Source organism: Schistocerca cancellata, chromosome 4, assembly GCF_023864275.1.
Source record: "Schistocerca cancellata isolate TAMUIC-IGC-003103 chromosome 4, iqSchCanc2.1, whole genome shotgun sequence".
Taxonomy (NCBI): Eukaryota; Metazoa; Arthropoda; class Insecta; order Orthoptera; family Acrididae; genus Schistocerca; species Schistocerca cancellata.
Genome location: NC_064629.1, coordinates 286,891,889 through 286,909,080, shown reverse-complemented (window position 1 = coordinate 286,909,080; position 17,192 = coordinate 286,891,889). Strand labels below are relative to the sequence as shown.

The 17,192-nt window shown below is 44.0% G+C and overlaps 1 protein-coding gene across 1 annotated transcript in view; it reads left to right on the top strand.

Moving 5' to 3' along the window:
- LOC126183642 (endosome/lysosome-associated apoptosis and autophagy regulator family member 2-like) overlaps positions 1 to 17,192 on the top strand; it is a 244,048-nt gene that overhangs the window by 105,915 nt on the left and 120,941 nt on the right. Inside the window, exon 2 of the mRNA XM_049925783.1 lies at positions 8,127 to 8,250. Coding sequence (XP_049781740.1) covers positions 8,127 to 8,250 — 124 coding nt within the window. The remainder of the gene's footprint in view (positions 1 to 8,126; positions 8,251 to 17,192) is intronic.

The following is a 17,192-nucleotide window of genomic DNA, read 5'->3' as shown; positions in this document are numbered from 1 at the left end:
ACCAAAGGTCTTAATTTTCTCGTGCGCTATAGAGATCTTACATGCATTTAAACACACAGTCAAGAATTATTTAGCTCGACTGAAATGGTTTCTCGCTCCCCTCCGGAGACGGCTGTTCGCACTCGTAAGACCTGCAATGTCACGTGCTGTGACGTACGCAAAACGGCCCGCCTTTCTCGTGGGCCTCGTGGCAGTGAAGTGGTGTGTGCCAGTCGGTTGCATGAAATCAGAGAAGTGAAATGGGTCGACGTGAAGACGTGACAGAACGGCAAGAAGAAGCTGTCGTATTTTGACGCCTCTGAGAGCACACTGGGACTGAAGTTTCCCGATTTGTCGGTGCATCAATGTGGACTGTCCAGAGTGTCTGCAAGACACAGGCTGGGGGTGAGTGTCACGCCTTGTCAATAGCAATTCTCTTCAAGCACGACAGGAATTGTTGTTTTCAGAGAATGGTTCAAATGGCTCTGAGCGCTATAGGACTTAACTTCTGAGGTCATCAGTCCACTCTAACTTAGAACTACTTAAACCTAACTAACCTAAAGACATCACACGCATGCATGTCCGAGGCAGGATTCGAACCTGCGACCGTAGCGTTAGCGCGGTTCCAGACTGAAGTTTCAGGGAATGAAGTTCCATTTCAAAGAGTTTCCGAGCGAACATTGTTAAAAGAACGAAATGAAATGGACGTTTGGTGTCGGGTACCACGTAAAAGGCCATTACTCACCGCGGCACATAAAGCTGCGAGTCTTCAGTGGGCCACACCACACCGAAACTGGACAGTAGCTGACTGGAGGCAATATAGTGTGATTCGAAGAATCACCGTTTCGTGCCTTTTCGAATGATACAAGGCGTCGAGTGTACTCCCGGCCTACTGAGACGTTTAATCCGCTGTGCGTGGAGAGTTGTTCTGTAATGTTGTGGTGGGTTTATCGTACCAAAATTTGGCCCCCTTAATTCTAGTTAACGTGAATATGAGCCAAGGTGCCTATTTCAACACTCTGGTCTTTTATGGTGACAACAGGTATGTTCAGAGGACTCCTCGCACAGTATCTTGTTTAACGAACACTCAGGAACACTATCGCACCTCGATCAACTCGCTAAATTACTCTATCTCAATCCCATGGAAAATATCTGGGACTGTTTGGAACAGCTGGTGACACGTAGCTATGAACATTCCCGCTATCTGGTCGCTTTACGGCAGTAGTTCCCAATTTTTTCTACATGGTGCCGCCCTTTGCAACCCAGAATATCTCATGGCCCCCTATATTTATTTATTAATTTTTTACTTCTTTCGAAAAACTTTATTTTACCTATTTTTATCTGTAATCCACACTTTAGCACAAGAGGGTTATCAGATGGTAGAGTAATACAAAATTATATTGTTTCAAAGGATTTGGTAGCCTAACTGGAAACGCCTTTATGTCTTACTTAAATATCTAGTGAGATTGTTCGCACTTGAACAACACTTTCCACGTGTAACATTTTTTGATATGATGAAAGACACAAGAAAAATTCAGAGCATCAATGAGACGGTTGAATTTTTTTTAAAGCTACTCCTGAATGTTTGGTTTCAAACTAGCTAAAGCACATCTAAGGTCACTCTCCACATTCAGGTGACTGCAGTGTTTTGTTTTCATGGTATCAAGTGCGGAGAATCCGGTCTCACGTAAGTACGTAGATGAGAACTGTACGAGGACTTTTAACATTTCCTTCACCGCTCCTAGGCCAAAATATTTTAGGGAGAGGAAATGTTGCGTGTCCTGTAGGGCTACAGGGTATGGGTACAAGTACAGGGGCCGTTGGGTGGTATCTATAATTGGTGTGAATAGTGGGAAGACGGAACACGAGTACAGTTTAGTGTGTGGGATCTATTGAGGCGAGGCTGAGAACTTGGCAGACCCATATGTGTGTATTCACGAGAACTAAGTGTGTGTAGCTTCAAGCCACAAAATTTTAACAAAAGCTTATTGTTCGATTTCTCGGGTGTGCGTCAGCTCTCAACTAGCAGCGAGTTTCTTTTAAATTAATCGTTTCTCTGGTACTCTAAAGCCGAAAATTTAGTGATTACGAGTTTCCTCGTATTTTGAAGCTTACTTGCGTGTAGTCTTACACAAGACCACTAGCAGGAGTAGCATCTGAATCGCGTTTAATAACATCGACATTTCCTAATAATTACATGTTGTGTGTTATAAGTGTACAAGGGTAGCTGTTGGCTTTAATTTCGTAAATTTCACTAATGTAGATCTTTATCTTTTCATTATTAGAAAAGTCTGTGTTGTGGTCATTGAGGGAATTTGATAGACGGTTTTGAGGTCCGTTAATAGGTCTAAGCTGCATTAACAGCTGTCAGTTGGCTTCATCTGCCCGCCTCCAAACGATTCAAGAAGTTTTACACCATATATACACTACTGTCCATTAAAATTGCTACACCAAGAAGAAATACAGACGATAAACGGGTAATCATTGGACAAATACATTATACTAGAACTGACATGTGATTACATTTTCACGCAATTTGGGTGCATAGATACTGTGAAATCAGTACCCAGAACAACCACCTCTGGCCTTAATAACGGCCTTGATACGCCTGGGCATTGAATCAAACAGAGCTTGGATGGCGTGTACAGGTACAGCTGCCCATGCAGCTTCAACACGATACCACAGTTCATCAAGAGTAGTGACTGGCGTATTGTGACGAGCCAGTTGCTCGGCCACCATTGACCAGACGTTTTCAGTTGGTGAGAGATCTGGAGAATGTGCTTGCCAGGGCGGCAGTCGAACATTTTCTGTATCCAGAAAGGCCCGTACAGGAACTGCAACATGCGGTTGTGCATTGTCCTGCTGAAATGTAGGGTTTCGCAGGGATCGAATGAAGGGTAGAGCCACGGGTCGTAACACACCTGAAATGTAACGTCCACTGTTCAAAGTGCCGTCAATGCGAACAACAGGTGACAGATACGTGTAACCAATGGCACCCCATACCATCTCGCCGGCTGATACGCCAGTATGGCAATGACGAATACATGCTTCATGATGCTGTAAACATAACCTGGATTCATCCGAAAAAATGACGTTTAGCCATTCGTGCACCCAGGTTCGTCGTTGAATACACCATCGCAGGCGCTCCTGTCTGTGATGCAGCGTCAATACCCTTGACCGTAGCCATGGTCTCCGAGCTGATAGTCCATGCTGCTGCAAACGTCGTCGAACTGTTCGTGCAGGTTGTCAGGTTGTTGTCTTGCAAACGTCCCTATCTGTTGACTCAGGGATCGAGACGTCGCTGCGCGATCCGTTACAGCCATGCGGATAAGATGCCTGTATTCTCGACTGCTAGTGATACGAGGCCGTTGGGATCCAGCACGGCATTCCGTATTACCCTCCTGAACCCACCGATTCCATATTCTGCTAACAGTCATCGGAGCTCGACCAGCGCGAGCACCAATCGATAAACCGCAATCGCGATAGGCTACAATCCGACCTTTATCAAAGTCGGAAACGTGATGGTACGCATTTCTTCTCCTTACACGAGGCATCACAACAACGTTTCACCAGGCAACGCCGGTCAACTGCTGTTTGTGTATGAGAAATCAGTTGGAAACTTTCCTCATATCAGCACGTTGTAGGTGTCGCCACCGGCGCCAACCTTGTGTGATTGCTCTGAAAAGCTAATCACTTGCATATCACAGCATCTTCTTCCTATCGGTTAAATTGCGCGTCTGTAGCACGTCATCTTCGTGGCGTAGCAATTTTTAGTGGCCAGTAGTTTATATTTGATGAAAAGTGTCCGGACACCTATTAGTGGGCATTAATATGGGTTGTTATCGCCCTTAGCCTTTATTACGGCTTGAACTCTGCTGGGGACACTTTCAAAGGGGCATCTGAATGTCTGTGGAGGAACGGCAGCCCCTTCTTCCTCAAGCCGAAATCAGAGAAGGCAGTAATGTTGGATGCTGGGGTCTGGAGCGAAGTCAACGTTCTGGATCATCCCAAAGGTGTTTCCTTCGGTTCAGGTCGGGAATCTGGTCAGTAAGTCCATTTCAGGAATGTTAATTTACACGATCATTGTCTCACAGAAGCTGTTTTATGACAGGGTGCATTGTCATGCCAATAAAACACTCATCGTCTCTGAACTGTTCCTCTGCTGTACGCAGTTCACAAGTCTATAACATGTGTTCGCCAGCCATTACGGCGCCTTCCAAGACCATCAGCGGCGTACGTCGGTGCCACATAATGCCACCCCAAAACGGCAGGGAACCTCCACCTTGCTGCACTTTCTGGACGGTGTATCAAAGGCGTTCAGCCTGATAGGGTTGCCTCCAAACACGTCTCCGACGATTGTCTTTTTTGAAGGCATATGTGACACTCATCGGTGAAGAGAACGTGATGCCATTCCTGAGCAGTGCATTCGGCATATTGTTGGGTCCACCTGTACCGCGCTGCATGGTGTCGTGGTTCCAAAGATGGACCTCACTATGGACGTCGGGAGTGAAGTAGCGCATCATGCAGCCTATTGCGCACAGTTTGAGTCGTAACACGATGTCCTGTGGCTGCACAAAAAGCACTATCCAAGAAGGTGGCGTCGTTGTCAGGTTTGCTCGGAACTATAATCCGTAGGAAGCGGTCATCCATTGCAGTGGTAGCCTTTGTGCGGCCTGAGCGAGGCATGTCATCGACGGTTCCTGTCTCTCTGGATCTCCTCCATGTCCGAACAACATCGCTTTGGTTCACTCAGAGACATCTGGACACTTCCCTTGTTGAGGGCCCTTCCTGGCACAAAGCGACAATGCGGACGCGATCGAACCGCGGTATTGACGTCTAGGCATTGTTGAACTACAGGCAACACGAGCCGTGTTCACAAGGCTGCAATTTTTTGTTTAACGAAAACTCAGACATCCGATCGCACCTCGACTCGCCCGCTAAATAACCAGATCTTAATCCCGGAGAAAATATCTGTGAGTGTTTGGAACAATGAGTGAAAGTAGCAGCCGAGATTTTCACAGTTTGGTAGCTCTGGAGGAACTAATCATCTGTGCATGGTTTCAGCTGGATGTGACACTCATGTAGAAAATTGTGGATTCCCTATCTCGCCAAGTTATGGCCGTTATGAAGGGTAGATGTGGTATTTATACGGCATAAGCGTTACGTTTACTGGTGAGGGCTAATTATTTGACTGTTGTGCTTACCGATAGCTCTGAGCGTCCGAAGCACAGATCATTGAGGAAACCGTTACTCCTGAGGCAGCTCTAAACACTGCCGACAGTAATACACTCCACGAAAAAAAAAAAAAAAATGCACAAAGTGTGAGTTTTTCAAATTGGACACAAACTGGTATTCATATATGTATCGACGGATTATTCAAAATATTAAACTTTGGCGGTCACTCAGCCAGCAAGGATAGTAAACAGGGGACATGTCAGCACCAGGATATAAAGTCTTTGCGAATTTCATACCGTGTACTAAGTTGGACAGTAACTATGCCTCGCAGACGGGCGCGTGAACAATATATCCAGATGCCAGCAGTTGAGAGAGGACTTGTAGTTGGGCTCAAAGAAGCCGATTGTAGTAATCGGCGAATCGTTCGAGATTTGAACAGGAGCGATGCCACTGTTTGACGATGTTGGCAGAAATTGTTGATCCACTGCTGAACACAGCGTCACGAAGGAAGCGGTTCTAGAAAGACGACAGAACGTGAGCACCGAGCCATCATCAGAAAGCCACGCAGAGCCTTGGATTCTTCATTCAACGATACGAAGTACAACTGATGCTTCAGTGAGCGTAAGGACCATTAATACTCACAGAAAGGAGGCAGAGATCACGGTGCCTCTTGTGCCGAGGTCTCGCAGTCGCGTTCTCGCTTCCAGAGCACGGGGTCCCGGGTTCGATTCCCGGCGGGGTCAGGGATTTTCACCTGCCTCGAGATGACTGGGTGTTTGTGTTGTCCACATCATTTCATAATCATTCATGAAAGTGACGAGATTGGACTGAGCAAAGTTTGGGAATTGGTACAGGTGCTGATAACCGCGCAGTTGAGCGCTCCACAAACCAAACATCATCATCATCTTGTGCCGACTACCATTGACCTCTGTACACCCACAAGTCCACTTGCACTGGTATCGGGCAAATTGGACCTGAAATCTCATTATATGGTATAGAAGGCGGTGTTAAGGATAAAGCTCTGTCATTTATACCTGAGTACGCTTCTGCTGTCTGTCAAACCTTTTATTTCCATGGGAGATTGTCAGAGTTGTATAGTTGTCTGTTTCACCCCTTTCTGTGTCAAAGTTAAATTCATTAACGAAGATCATTTTTATTTCTGTAATAGCGATTTTTCTTTCGTACTTGATAGTCTCTATTACTCTCAATATGAATCCCAGATGGATTGTAGATAAAAATTTCGTAAGTGAATAAATGTACTTTGAAGATGTTGTAAATATTCCCTGCCGCGTAAAGAGATACCTGCAAGATGTACGTGTGGGAACTACACACATAATTCTAATTTCTTTCTTTTGTGCAATGATCATTTTTTGCACAAGCGAGGAGTTGTCCCTTAATATTATCCCATAAGACACCAGTGAATGAAAATATGCAAAATATTTTAACTTACTGATTTCTACAGAGTGCTCAGAAACAGTCTGAAAAGATTCTACGGGTGTTGGCCGGCCGGAGTGGCCGAGCGGTTCTAGGCGCTTCAGTCCGGAACCGCGTGACCGCTACGGTCGCAGGTTCGAATCCTGCCTCGGGCATGGATGTGTGTGATGTTCTTAGGTTAGTTAGGTTTAAGTAGTTCTAAGTTCTAGGAGACTGATAACCTCAGATGTTAAGTCCCATAGTACTCAAGAATCATTTTCTAAGGGTGTTGCAGGGTAGGGTGTGCTGAGAAATAGGCGTTCAGGAAAAAAATCGATATGTTGAGCCATTTCCGAGTTAATTAGCATTGGAGTTAGCCTATCAGACCGTTATGCGCGAAAATTCAAGCAGCCCGCCAGATACAATTAGTGCCAGTTGTTCTTATAGCGTAGATGATAGCGCACGACACTGCTCAGCCTTTGGCTCGGCTTCGATCCTTACTACCGTCCCATAACCAATTTTTGCATCGCTCTCTTGTTCAGTTTTAGCAAATCAAACGAAGAATACGTTTAGAGACACCGACTCTGGCGAGCAGCTTGAATTTGCTTGAGTAATGGCCTCATTGACTAACTTCTGAGTTATTACAAGTTCTGATTATTTTGTCCTTTTTTGTTATGGAGAGATAAGGACAAATGTAGTCATTCCAGGTTTCTTTAATCATTACATTCAATTATTTTTTTATTACTAAAATTGTTGTCCAACAACTCATTAAGAAATGTGATGAATTTGGAGTTGGCATTAGGGTGATTGTAAACTTCACCCCAGTCAATTTTTCTTTAAATTTTCTTTAATATCTTCAGTAGTTTTGTCATTAATCAGCCTCACCACTTTCTTAGAGTCTCTCCGAATTATAATGGACCTAAATTTTAGTGATGTGACAATCAGTTTACCACCGGAAAGGCGTATACACACTTCTGCTTGGGGAATGAATACATTATCTATAAGCGTACAAGTATATTGAGCGATTCAGGCACGAAAATTTATGATTGATGCCAAGTTATAAGTGGCTGAAAGCACCACTATTTCCCTTTTCCCATCAGATTCCTTTAATAAATTAACATTAATATCACCACAGATTATCAATTCTTTCCTTTTGTCTGACAGAGCACAATAATTCATCAAAATTTTTCGTAAAAATTTGCCAGTTATCCAGTGAAGACCTGTATACTGTAATAGTCATAAATACTACCTTTCCACGCAAGCACATACTTTTCTGTAATTTTACTTCCTGAGGAATTGTGCTTGGTTTATCCCAGCCCTCCACCTTCGGCGAAACAAATTTGAGTTACCTCACACTCGCCCCTCTCCCCGCCCGATATCCACACCCCAGCTCAGAACCTGGGTGCACTCTTGTGTGTAATTCACTGCAGTTGGTTCGTTCTGCTAGAGGTAAATGTATCGGCAAATATGTAATCATTTGGTTGAGTCTAATTAAACAGTATATAGCTGTCGCTGATCCCTTTTCTCCTTTGTAAATAACATTTTCTGTCTTCCTGCAGCCAGAGTACCATTTCGAGTTGACCGAATGCGATATGGAGAAGGGCCGATGGAGGGTCCAGGTGCCAACTTCTGGAATGTGCCAAGACACACTGCCGAGTCCAGCCACAAGGATCAACGACTGTCGTAAGTATATGGTATCCTTTCCATTGCTCTGAATGGTGAACTTCTAGGGGGCATTGAGCCTGGACGTAGCTTCTATCAAACATTTGGTGAGAAATGGCACCAACATCAGTGATATTACAACAGCAAAAAAATTATTGTAACTTTCTGATACAACTAACGCCACCTACTGATGATATTTTTCCCTTATAGTGTTGAACAGCCTGTGTCAGTTGGACACTGATGCTGTTGTGGAGTAGTAACAAGATCTCTGTATTGATTTTAATATGTATGTTCCCTACCGCTGCTACGATGTTGCAGTGTACTACTTTTATCATTTTCCTTATATTCTATGTTTAGTACCACAGATGTGATGGAGAGGTTGTCTGAAAATAAATAAAATTATTTTGTCGTTCAAGCCAAGTGTTTTACTATTTACACTTATGCTGAATTCTCGGCTCTTTTTATCAATAAAAAAATCAGTTCGAAGCACTTGATGACATCTAATCGATTTCTTCATAACGAAAGCTCTTTGTTCATCATAATCTAAATCTATACATAACAGACACTATCGGCTACAACAAAAATTGATGAAATTATTCATTCTCTTTGCATACCAGTCATTGTACCATAAGCTGTCTCGTGTGATTCAAGTCTTCACTTTTGGGTTCTTTAGGAATTATATCTAATGTTACTAACATTTACTGAGGAGTCAGAAACAACTCTAGCTGTGAGATAACAGGCTTCGTGGATCGTTCTGTCCTCATATCAATCCGGTTCAACCAACATATTATACATGTAATTTGAAAGTAAACGGAACCAGCCACTCTGAGAGACTCCCTTTTTTATTATGATGTAATGAAACGTGTAGGAAATGGCCTTCATTGAAAAAATTATACAATATATAAGTCGCATAAAAACACAAATCATCATCATGACGTAGGCCTTGGTTGACGCCAGAAGCCACCATCTCAATATAAGCTGCCTTAGCTGAAAAAGGCAGTGACTAGCGGATTCAGGCTGACAGCATCAAGAAGAGGTTGGCACATTGCTATGTGTCTCTCTAGCTGGAACAGCATTTTCAAATGAAGTAATTTTGTGGTACCAACACGGAAGACAGCTCTATTGGAATTTGAACCAGTCTGTATGTTTTTATTTTAGCTGCCAGTGAAAGAAACTGATAAACATTACATAAAGTTTTTGTTGTTATTCAATATTAAAATAACGTGTAACAGCAAGAGAAACCGCAAATCTGTCTGTTTAGCCCAAAAACAACAACTGAAACTTCAGGGACTGAGAGAGAATGTGATGTTATTGCAGTGATTACAAAAACGAGTCAAATTTACAAAGAAATTGGCAGTATAAGTCCACTTACAAGTACGATGTTGCAAACCTTCTGGCCCAGATGAATTGACTGATTCGGTAGGGAAGGGTGTCATAAAACCGTTGCATTATCTCCTGAGGTAAGCGTCCCAGTAGATGGTCTTGTAGATGGTCTTTGATTTCCAGGATACTGTCGCTGAGATGGAGTTTACACCCGGGCTGGTCCCACACGAGTTCTGTCAGGGACAGATTTCGAGATTTTGCTGCTCACGTCAGTCCCTGAATATCACGAATAAAGTTCTTAGAGACACGTGCAATGAGTGGACCAGCATTGCAGTGTTGAGAAGTGTCATCACGCTATTGACATTTGAGACGTAACAACGAGGAAGCAGGATGTCCGTGACGTACCGTTCTGTAGCCACAGTTCCTTCAATAACTACCAGTGACCTGGAATTATATACCACCGCTCTCAGCACCACGCTGGCCGGAGTGGTCGAGCGGTTCTAGGCGCTACAGACTGGAACCGCGCGACCGCTACGGTCGCAGGTTCGAATCCTGCCTCGGGCATGGATGTGTGTAATGTCCTTAGGTTAGTTAGGTTCTAGGGGACTGATGACCACAGCAGTTAAGTCCCATAGTGCTCAGAGCCATTTGAACCATTTTTCTCAGCACCATAACGCCATGACTGCGGCGCATCTCTAAAGCATTGGAAGAATGGGAAATCTCGCCAGGTCGCAGCCATACTCATCGACGATGATCTTTCAGTGTAGTGCAGAAGCGTGATTCATCACGGGGACGCCAGTCATCAGCAATCCATGTTCCCCAGTAGCGTCATCACTCAAAAAGCAGCCGGAAGGGAGAAGAGCGTCTACTCTATATCTAGAAAAAAGTGATCTCGAGTCCTGCGTGCCACATAGACAGACGTATCATTTCAGTACTAGTAGAAAGGCGGAACATGCAACGGACACTGACTTGCAGCAAGTGTACCTAGAATCATTTGTCGTAAGATCTCAAATCTCTTTCTCCATTCACTGCGAAACAAGTGTGTACAGCTATATCTAGCCTACACTCTGCAAACCACTGTGAAGTACATGGCAGGCGATACTTCCCATTATACCACTTATTAGGGCTTCCGTTCCATTCATGGATGAATCGCGGGGAGAATGATTGCCTAAATGCCTCTCTGTGCATGCTGTAATTAGTCTAATCTTGTCTTCGCGATCCCTACCGGAGTGATGCATCGGGAATTGTAGTATATTCATAGATTTATCACTTACAGCTTGTTATGAAATTTTGTAAGAGGTCTTTCACGGAACAGTTTGCCGCCATCTTCAAGCGTCTGCCAGTTTAGCGTTTTCAGCACCTCTGCGACACTCTCTCTTGGGTCAGACAAACCTGTGACCCAGAATGAATTTTCACTCTGTAGAGGAATGTGTGCTGATCTGAAATTTCTTGGTGGATCTAAACCGTGTGCCGGAATGGGACTCGAACCTGAGACCTTTGCCTTTCATAGGCAGGTGCTTTACCGACTGAGCTATTGAAACACTTCTGACGACGCGCCATCACAGCCTTAATTCTATCAGCACCTCATCTACTACCTTCCAAACGCCACGAAAATTCTCCTGCATGTCTTGTGGGACTAGTATTCCTGGAGGAAAGAATATTGTGCGGACGTGGGTTGGATAGCTCAGTTGGTGGAGCATTTAACCGCAAAAGGTAATGGTGTCAGCTTCGACACCCGATCCGGCATGCAGTTTTAATCATCCAGGAAGTTTCAGATCCGCGCTCAGTCCACTGTAAGGTGAAAACTCATTCTGGAAACAGTTCTCCAAGCTGGGGCTTAGCCATGCCTCCACAATATTCTTTATTCCAGCGGTAATAGTCCGTAAGGTGCGCCGGAGAATATCTGTGAAGTTTGTAAGTAGGACATGAGGTACCGGCGGAAGTAAAGTTACCTTTGTCAAGAACATACAGTATGAATTACGCTTATTCTGTTACAATATTTAAATTTTCTCATAAAACCCGAGCCGCGCGGTATCAGCCGAGCGGTCTCAGGCGCTGCAGTCATGGACTGTGCGGCCGGTCCTGGCGGAGGTTCGAGTCCTCCCCCGGGTATGGGTGTGTGTGTTCGACCTTAGGATAATTTAGGTTAAGTAGTGTGTAAGCTTAGGGACTGATGACATTAGCAGTTAAGTCCCATATGATTTCACACACATTTGAACATAAAACCCGACTTCACGATTCAGGGCCCTAACTTAACAGCAAACGGCTGTCACAACACACGCAATTTTGGGCCTGACGTGTAAGCGAAAACGACCTCTTGTGACAGGCAAGAGTCTGTACAGAAATATTATCTCATAATGGCCTGATGTTTCAGGTTACAAAATCCTAACATGATAATGCCAGCTGTATTTTACTGTGCTTCGAGATTTTAAGAAAGATGTCAGCTCAAGTCTTCTCTAACACTTGTCATTTTGTCTGCCTTGTCCGAACGGTCATTTCTCATTTATCAACCCGCGTCACGCTGCCTGCTACAGCTGCAATTTGCTACGCGCTATCACAGCTTTGCTCCTACCGGCACCTCATCTCTTACCTTCCAAACGCCACAGAAATTCTCCTGCACACCTTACGGGACTAGCATTCCTGGAAGAAAGAATATTGCGGAGACGTGGCTTGGATAGTTCAGTCGGTAGAGCACTTTACCGCAAAAGGTAACGGTCTCAGGGTCTCAGGTTCGCTACCCGGTCTGGCATGCAGTTTTAATCGTCCAGCAAGTTTCAAATCAGAGCTCACTCCACTGCAGAGCGAAAACTCATTCTGGAAACAGATCCGCATGCGTCGCGAGTGTAAGTCAGTGGCTGATGGAGATATGATTATTGTTTGTGTTATAACATCTATGTTGATACATACTATAAAACTGAATATAGCACTCGACTAATTTGAGACGACACCTTCGCATGCACACTTAAAATTCCATTTTAAAAATATTTCTTTTGTAACGAGCAAAGAATACGCAGTAATTTATCCAAGAGGGGTAAATTTCCTGAAATTGCAGTTATTTGATGTTACTGATTTGGTGAGCTTGAGAATGTACCAGCGGAAAATTGCTCCTTTCGGAGCACAAAACAGGCGAAAATGCTCCTGTTTAAAAAATTCCGATTGAAACGCGGGGTACCAGGCCCTCATTCTACCTTCCTCAGCAGCTTTAAAAATTTTGGCATGCTAACATATTTTTAACATATAACTGCCCTCTCGCTCCCACAAGCTCCCCTGACTGTAACTCTCGCTCAGATCCAGTAAACCATCTCCGAAAGTCGCTCATACCCGTCCACTCCCAGTTGCCCATTCTCACTCACTCTCGCAGCACAAGTCATTGTCTTATCTCTTTGTGTCTCCTTAAGTCACTGTCGCCTATCTCACAGCCACAGCCACAGTTTCCTACGTTCTGTCCTACTACTTTCTCCTCTCACTGTCACTGTCGCTCCCTTTCTGTCTCTTACTGCTACTGTCTCATTCATTCTTTCCTACTGTTGTTGTCTCTCCTCACTGTCACTAGTTCTCTCTCCCTCGTTGTCGTTTTCATAGACTCTGACTCTCACCCGCTTCCACTTCCTCATTGTCTGTATTCCTCTCCCACTGGTACTGTCTCCTTCACTCTTTTCCCAGCACTGTTCTGTCATTGTCAACTATGTCCCACTGCCACTGTGTCTCTCACACTGACATTGACCCCTTCGTCCTTTCTGTACCACAACTACTGTCTGCTGTTGTCCAGTATTTACTACTTCCCTGTCTCTTTCTCACTACCACAGTACCCTCCTCCCTCTGCATAAAAATGCGTATATAGAAGAAAAATTTGTTAACATCGAGTATGGATTTAAGTATCAGGAAGTCATTTCTGAAAGTATTTGTATGGAGTGTAGCCATGTATGGAAGTGAAACATGGACGGTAAATAGTTTGGACAAGAAGAGAATAGAAGCTTTCGAAATGTGGTGCTACAGAAGAGTGCTGAAGATTAGATGGGTAGATCACATAACTAATGAGGAAGTATTGAATAGGATTGGGGAGAAGAGAAGTTTGTGGCACAACTTGACCAGAAGAAGGGATCGGTTGGTAGGACATGTTCTGAGGCATCAAGGGATCACCAAGTTAGTATTGGAGGGCAGCGTGGAGGGTAAAAATCGTAGGGGGAGACCAAGAGATGAATACACTAAGCAGATTCTGAAGGATGTAGGTTGCAGTAGGTACTGGGAGATGAAGAAGCTTGCATAGGATAGAGTAGCATGGAGAGCTGCATCAAACCAGTCTCAGGACTGAAGACCACAACAACAACATATCCAGAATGAGATTTTCACTCTGCAGCAGAGTGTGGGCTGCTGATATGAAACTTCCTGGCAGATTTAAACTGTGTGCCGGACCGAGACTCGAACTCGGGACCTTTGCCTTTCGCGGGCAAGTGCTCTACCAGCTGAGCTACCCAAGCAGGACTCACGCCCCGTCCTCACACCTTTACTTCTGCCAGTACCTCGTCTCCTACCTTCCAAACTTTACAGAAGCTCTCCTGCGAACTATGCAGAACTAGCACTCCTGAAAAAAAAAAAAAGGATATTGCGGAGACATGGCTTAGTCACAGCCTGGGGGAAAGACAAACGTCCCGAGTTCGAGTCTCGGTCCGGCACACAGTTTTAATCTGCCAGGAAGTTTCATATCAACGCACACTCCGCTGCAGAGTTAAAATCTCATTCTGGAAACATCCCCCAGGCTGTGGCTAAGCCATGTCTCCGCAATATCCTTTCTTTCAGGAGTGCTAGTTCTGCAAGGTTCGCAGGAGAGCTTCTGTAAAGTTTGGAAGGTAGGAGACGAGGTACTCGCAGAAGTAAAGCTGTGAGGACGGGGCCTGGGTCGTGTTTGGGTAGCTCAGTTCGTAGAGCGCTTGCCCGCGAAAGGCAATGGTCCCGAGTTCGAGTCACGGTCCGACACACAGTTTTAATCTGCCAGGAAGTTTCATGCGTATATAAGTTTGCGTGCCAAAATTTTTGGGAAAAGTTTGGAAGGCACTGAGGAAGGTAGAATGAGACAGCTCGTACCCTACTACTCAGAGTCTTTTAAACTGGAGCATATTAGCCTTGTCGGTGCTTCGATAGGAGCATTTTTCCGACACAGCAGGACATGTCACTTTGAAAATTAAATTTTTATGCTGTGCTTATGTGAAACTGAAATAACGCAGATATAATTTTACACCTCAGACCGAATTTTAGGTATCTAAAAATTTTTCCTGTGTTTCAGTAGCACAACATGGGGTTCCCAGAACCCTTCTGATGATAATGGACAACGTATTTATCCGTGCTACGTCACTTTACAAACTACGTTTTCGCCTCACATCGGATTTTACGTGCGTATTTTATGTGCAGAAATAGGGTAAATTTGAACCTCTGTTACAATGAAACGGATAAACATACCAAGACAATTTTTATGGCTGTTCACGATCGTGATCTTAGGAACAGATCCTAAAAATTACATCCATTTTCTGCGCATAGTCGTCTTGGAATCTGTGGCTCGATTTTTTTATCCAAAAACCTGGTTTTTGGGTTATTCCTCGACAACGGATAAAGATCTTTGAAACAGAAAGATGGCACTACTGGATGAAGTCCTAGAGATAGAGAACATGACGTTAAAATTTGAGCCATTTGCTACGGTTATTTATGATTTAGGTTTCGTCTCACACCGGATTTTACGTGCGTATTTTACTTATACATGTAAGGTAAGTTTGAACCTCTCTATCTCGGAAACGGATAAAGATATCAATAAAATTTTCAGGGTTGTTCGAAATAGGGATCTTAGGAATATATCGTAAAAAGTTCAGCCATTTGCTTTGCATAGCCGTCTTGGAATTCGAGGCTCGCTTTTGATACGAAATAATGATAAAATATCCTTTTTTAGTCTTTTCTGAGAAACGGTCCATGAAATAATGGTGCCTCCATAACCCCTTTTATGCGCACCGTAGACCTGCCTAAGCAGGAGGAAGTGTGCAATGTCACATTTTGACCCTGTACTGTCGGATAGTGACACTAAGACGAGCCTTCTGTTGGGTGTACAAATAGCCCCCAACCCAAGGGCTATCCAAAACACTTGACTGTACCTCTGTAACACCAACAGAACGCGATGTATGGGACCCGGGAGAATCCAGCTTTTTATGCGCGGCTTTTTAGAACAAATTAGGTAGCACATGCTGTCGCATGCGTACCGACAGTGCCCTAAGGACTAAATTTGACAGCTGTTGTTGTTGTTGTGGTCTTCAGTGGAGAGACTGGTTTGATGCAGCTCTATCCTGTGCAAGCTTCTTCATCTCCCAGTACCTACTGCAACCTACATCCTTCTGAATCTGTTTAGTGTATTCATCTCTTGGTCTCTCTCTACGGTTTTTACCCTCCGCACTGCCCACCAATACTAAATTGGTGATCCCTTGATGCCTCAAAATATGTCCTGCCAACCGATCCCTTCTTCTAGTCAAGTTGTGCCACAAATTTCTCTTCTCCCCAATTCTAGTCAGTACCTCCTCATTATTTATGTGATCTATCCATCTAATCTTCAGCATTCTTCTGTAGCACCACATTTCGAAAGCTTCTATTCTCTTCTTGTCTAAACTATTTATCGTCCACGTTTCACTTCCATACATGGCTACACTCCATACAAATCGTTTCAGAAAAGACTTCCTGGCACTTAAATCTATACTCGACGTTAACAAATATTTCTTCTACAGAAACGCTTTCCTTGCCATTGCCAGCCTACATTTTATATCCTCTCTACTTCGAACATCATAGTTATTTTGCTCCCCAAATAGCAAAACTCATTTACTACTTTAAGCATTTCATTTCCTAATCTAATTTCCTCAGCATCACCCGATTTAATTCGACTACATTCCATTATTCTCGTTTTGCTTTTGTTGGTGTTCATCTTATATCCTCCTTTCAAGACACTGTCCATTCCGTTCAGCTGCTCTTCCAGGTCCTTTGCTGTCTCTGACAGAATTATAATGTCATCGACAAACCTCAAAGTTTTTATTTCTTCTCCATGGATTTTAATTCCTACTCCGAATTTTTCTTTTGTTTCCTTTACTGCTTGCTGGCCATGTTGGATGACCGAACAACCTTGTGGGAAATATCTAGTGCTGCGAGGAGAATATACGGTGCATGTGCTTAATTTTTTTTATATAATCTGTCTGTCTTCGCGGTATATGTACAAGTGTCTGGTGGTCGATAGCTATATGCAGGATGCAAGATCTGTAGACCAATCTTTCAGGGTTGAACTGTCAGTGCAATATTACTGCTATTTTTTTCTCTGTAGGAAATAGATTTGTCGCTGAAGATCTCGTAATTTGTCTACCTGTACGAAATGGCAGACAATATTCCCACACTGGTAGAAGCAGCAGTTTGGTGCGTAAATTCATTTAGAACCAATCAGAACGCACCATTCACAAGAAGTTCCATGACATCAGAGAGTCACAAGACATCGTTTGTGCGGGGCATAGGAGCCTCTACAGACTGGTTTGAACAAGATGGAGGCAAGGGATCTACGGAAAGTTCTGTCATGTATGACAGTCATGTGATGTCCTCTTTGTTCGAGAGTTCCAAGACAAGTCCAAGCA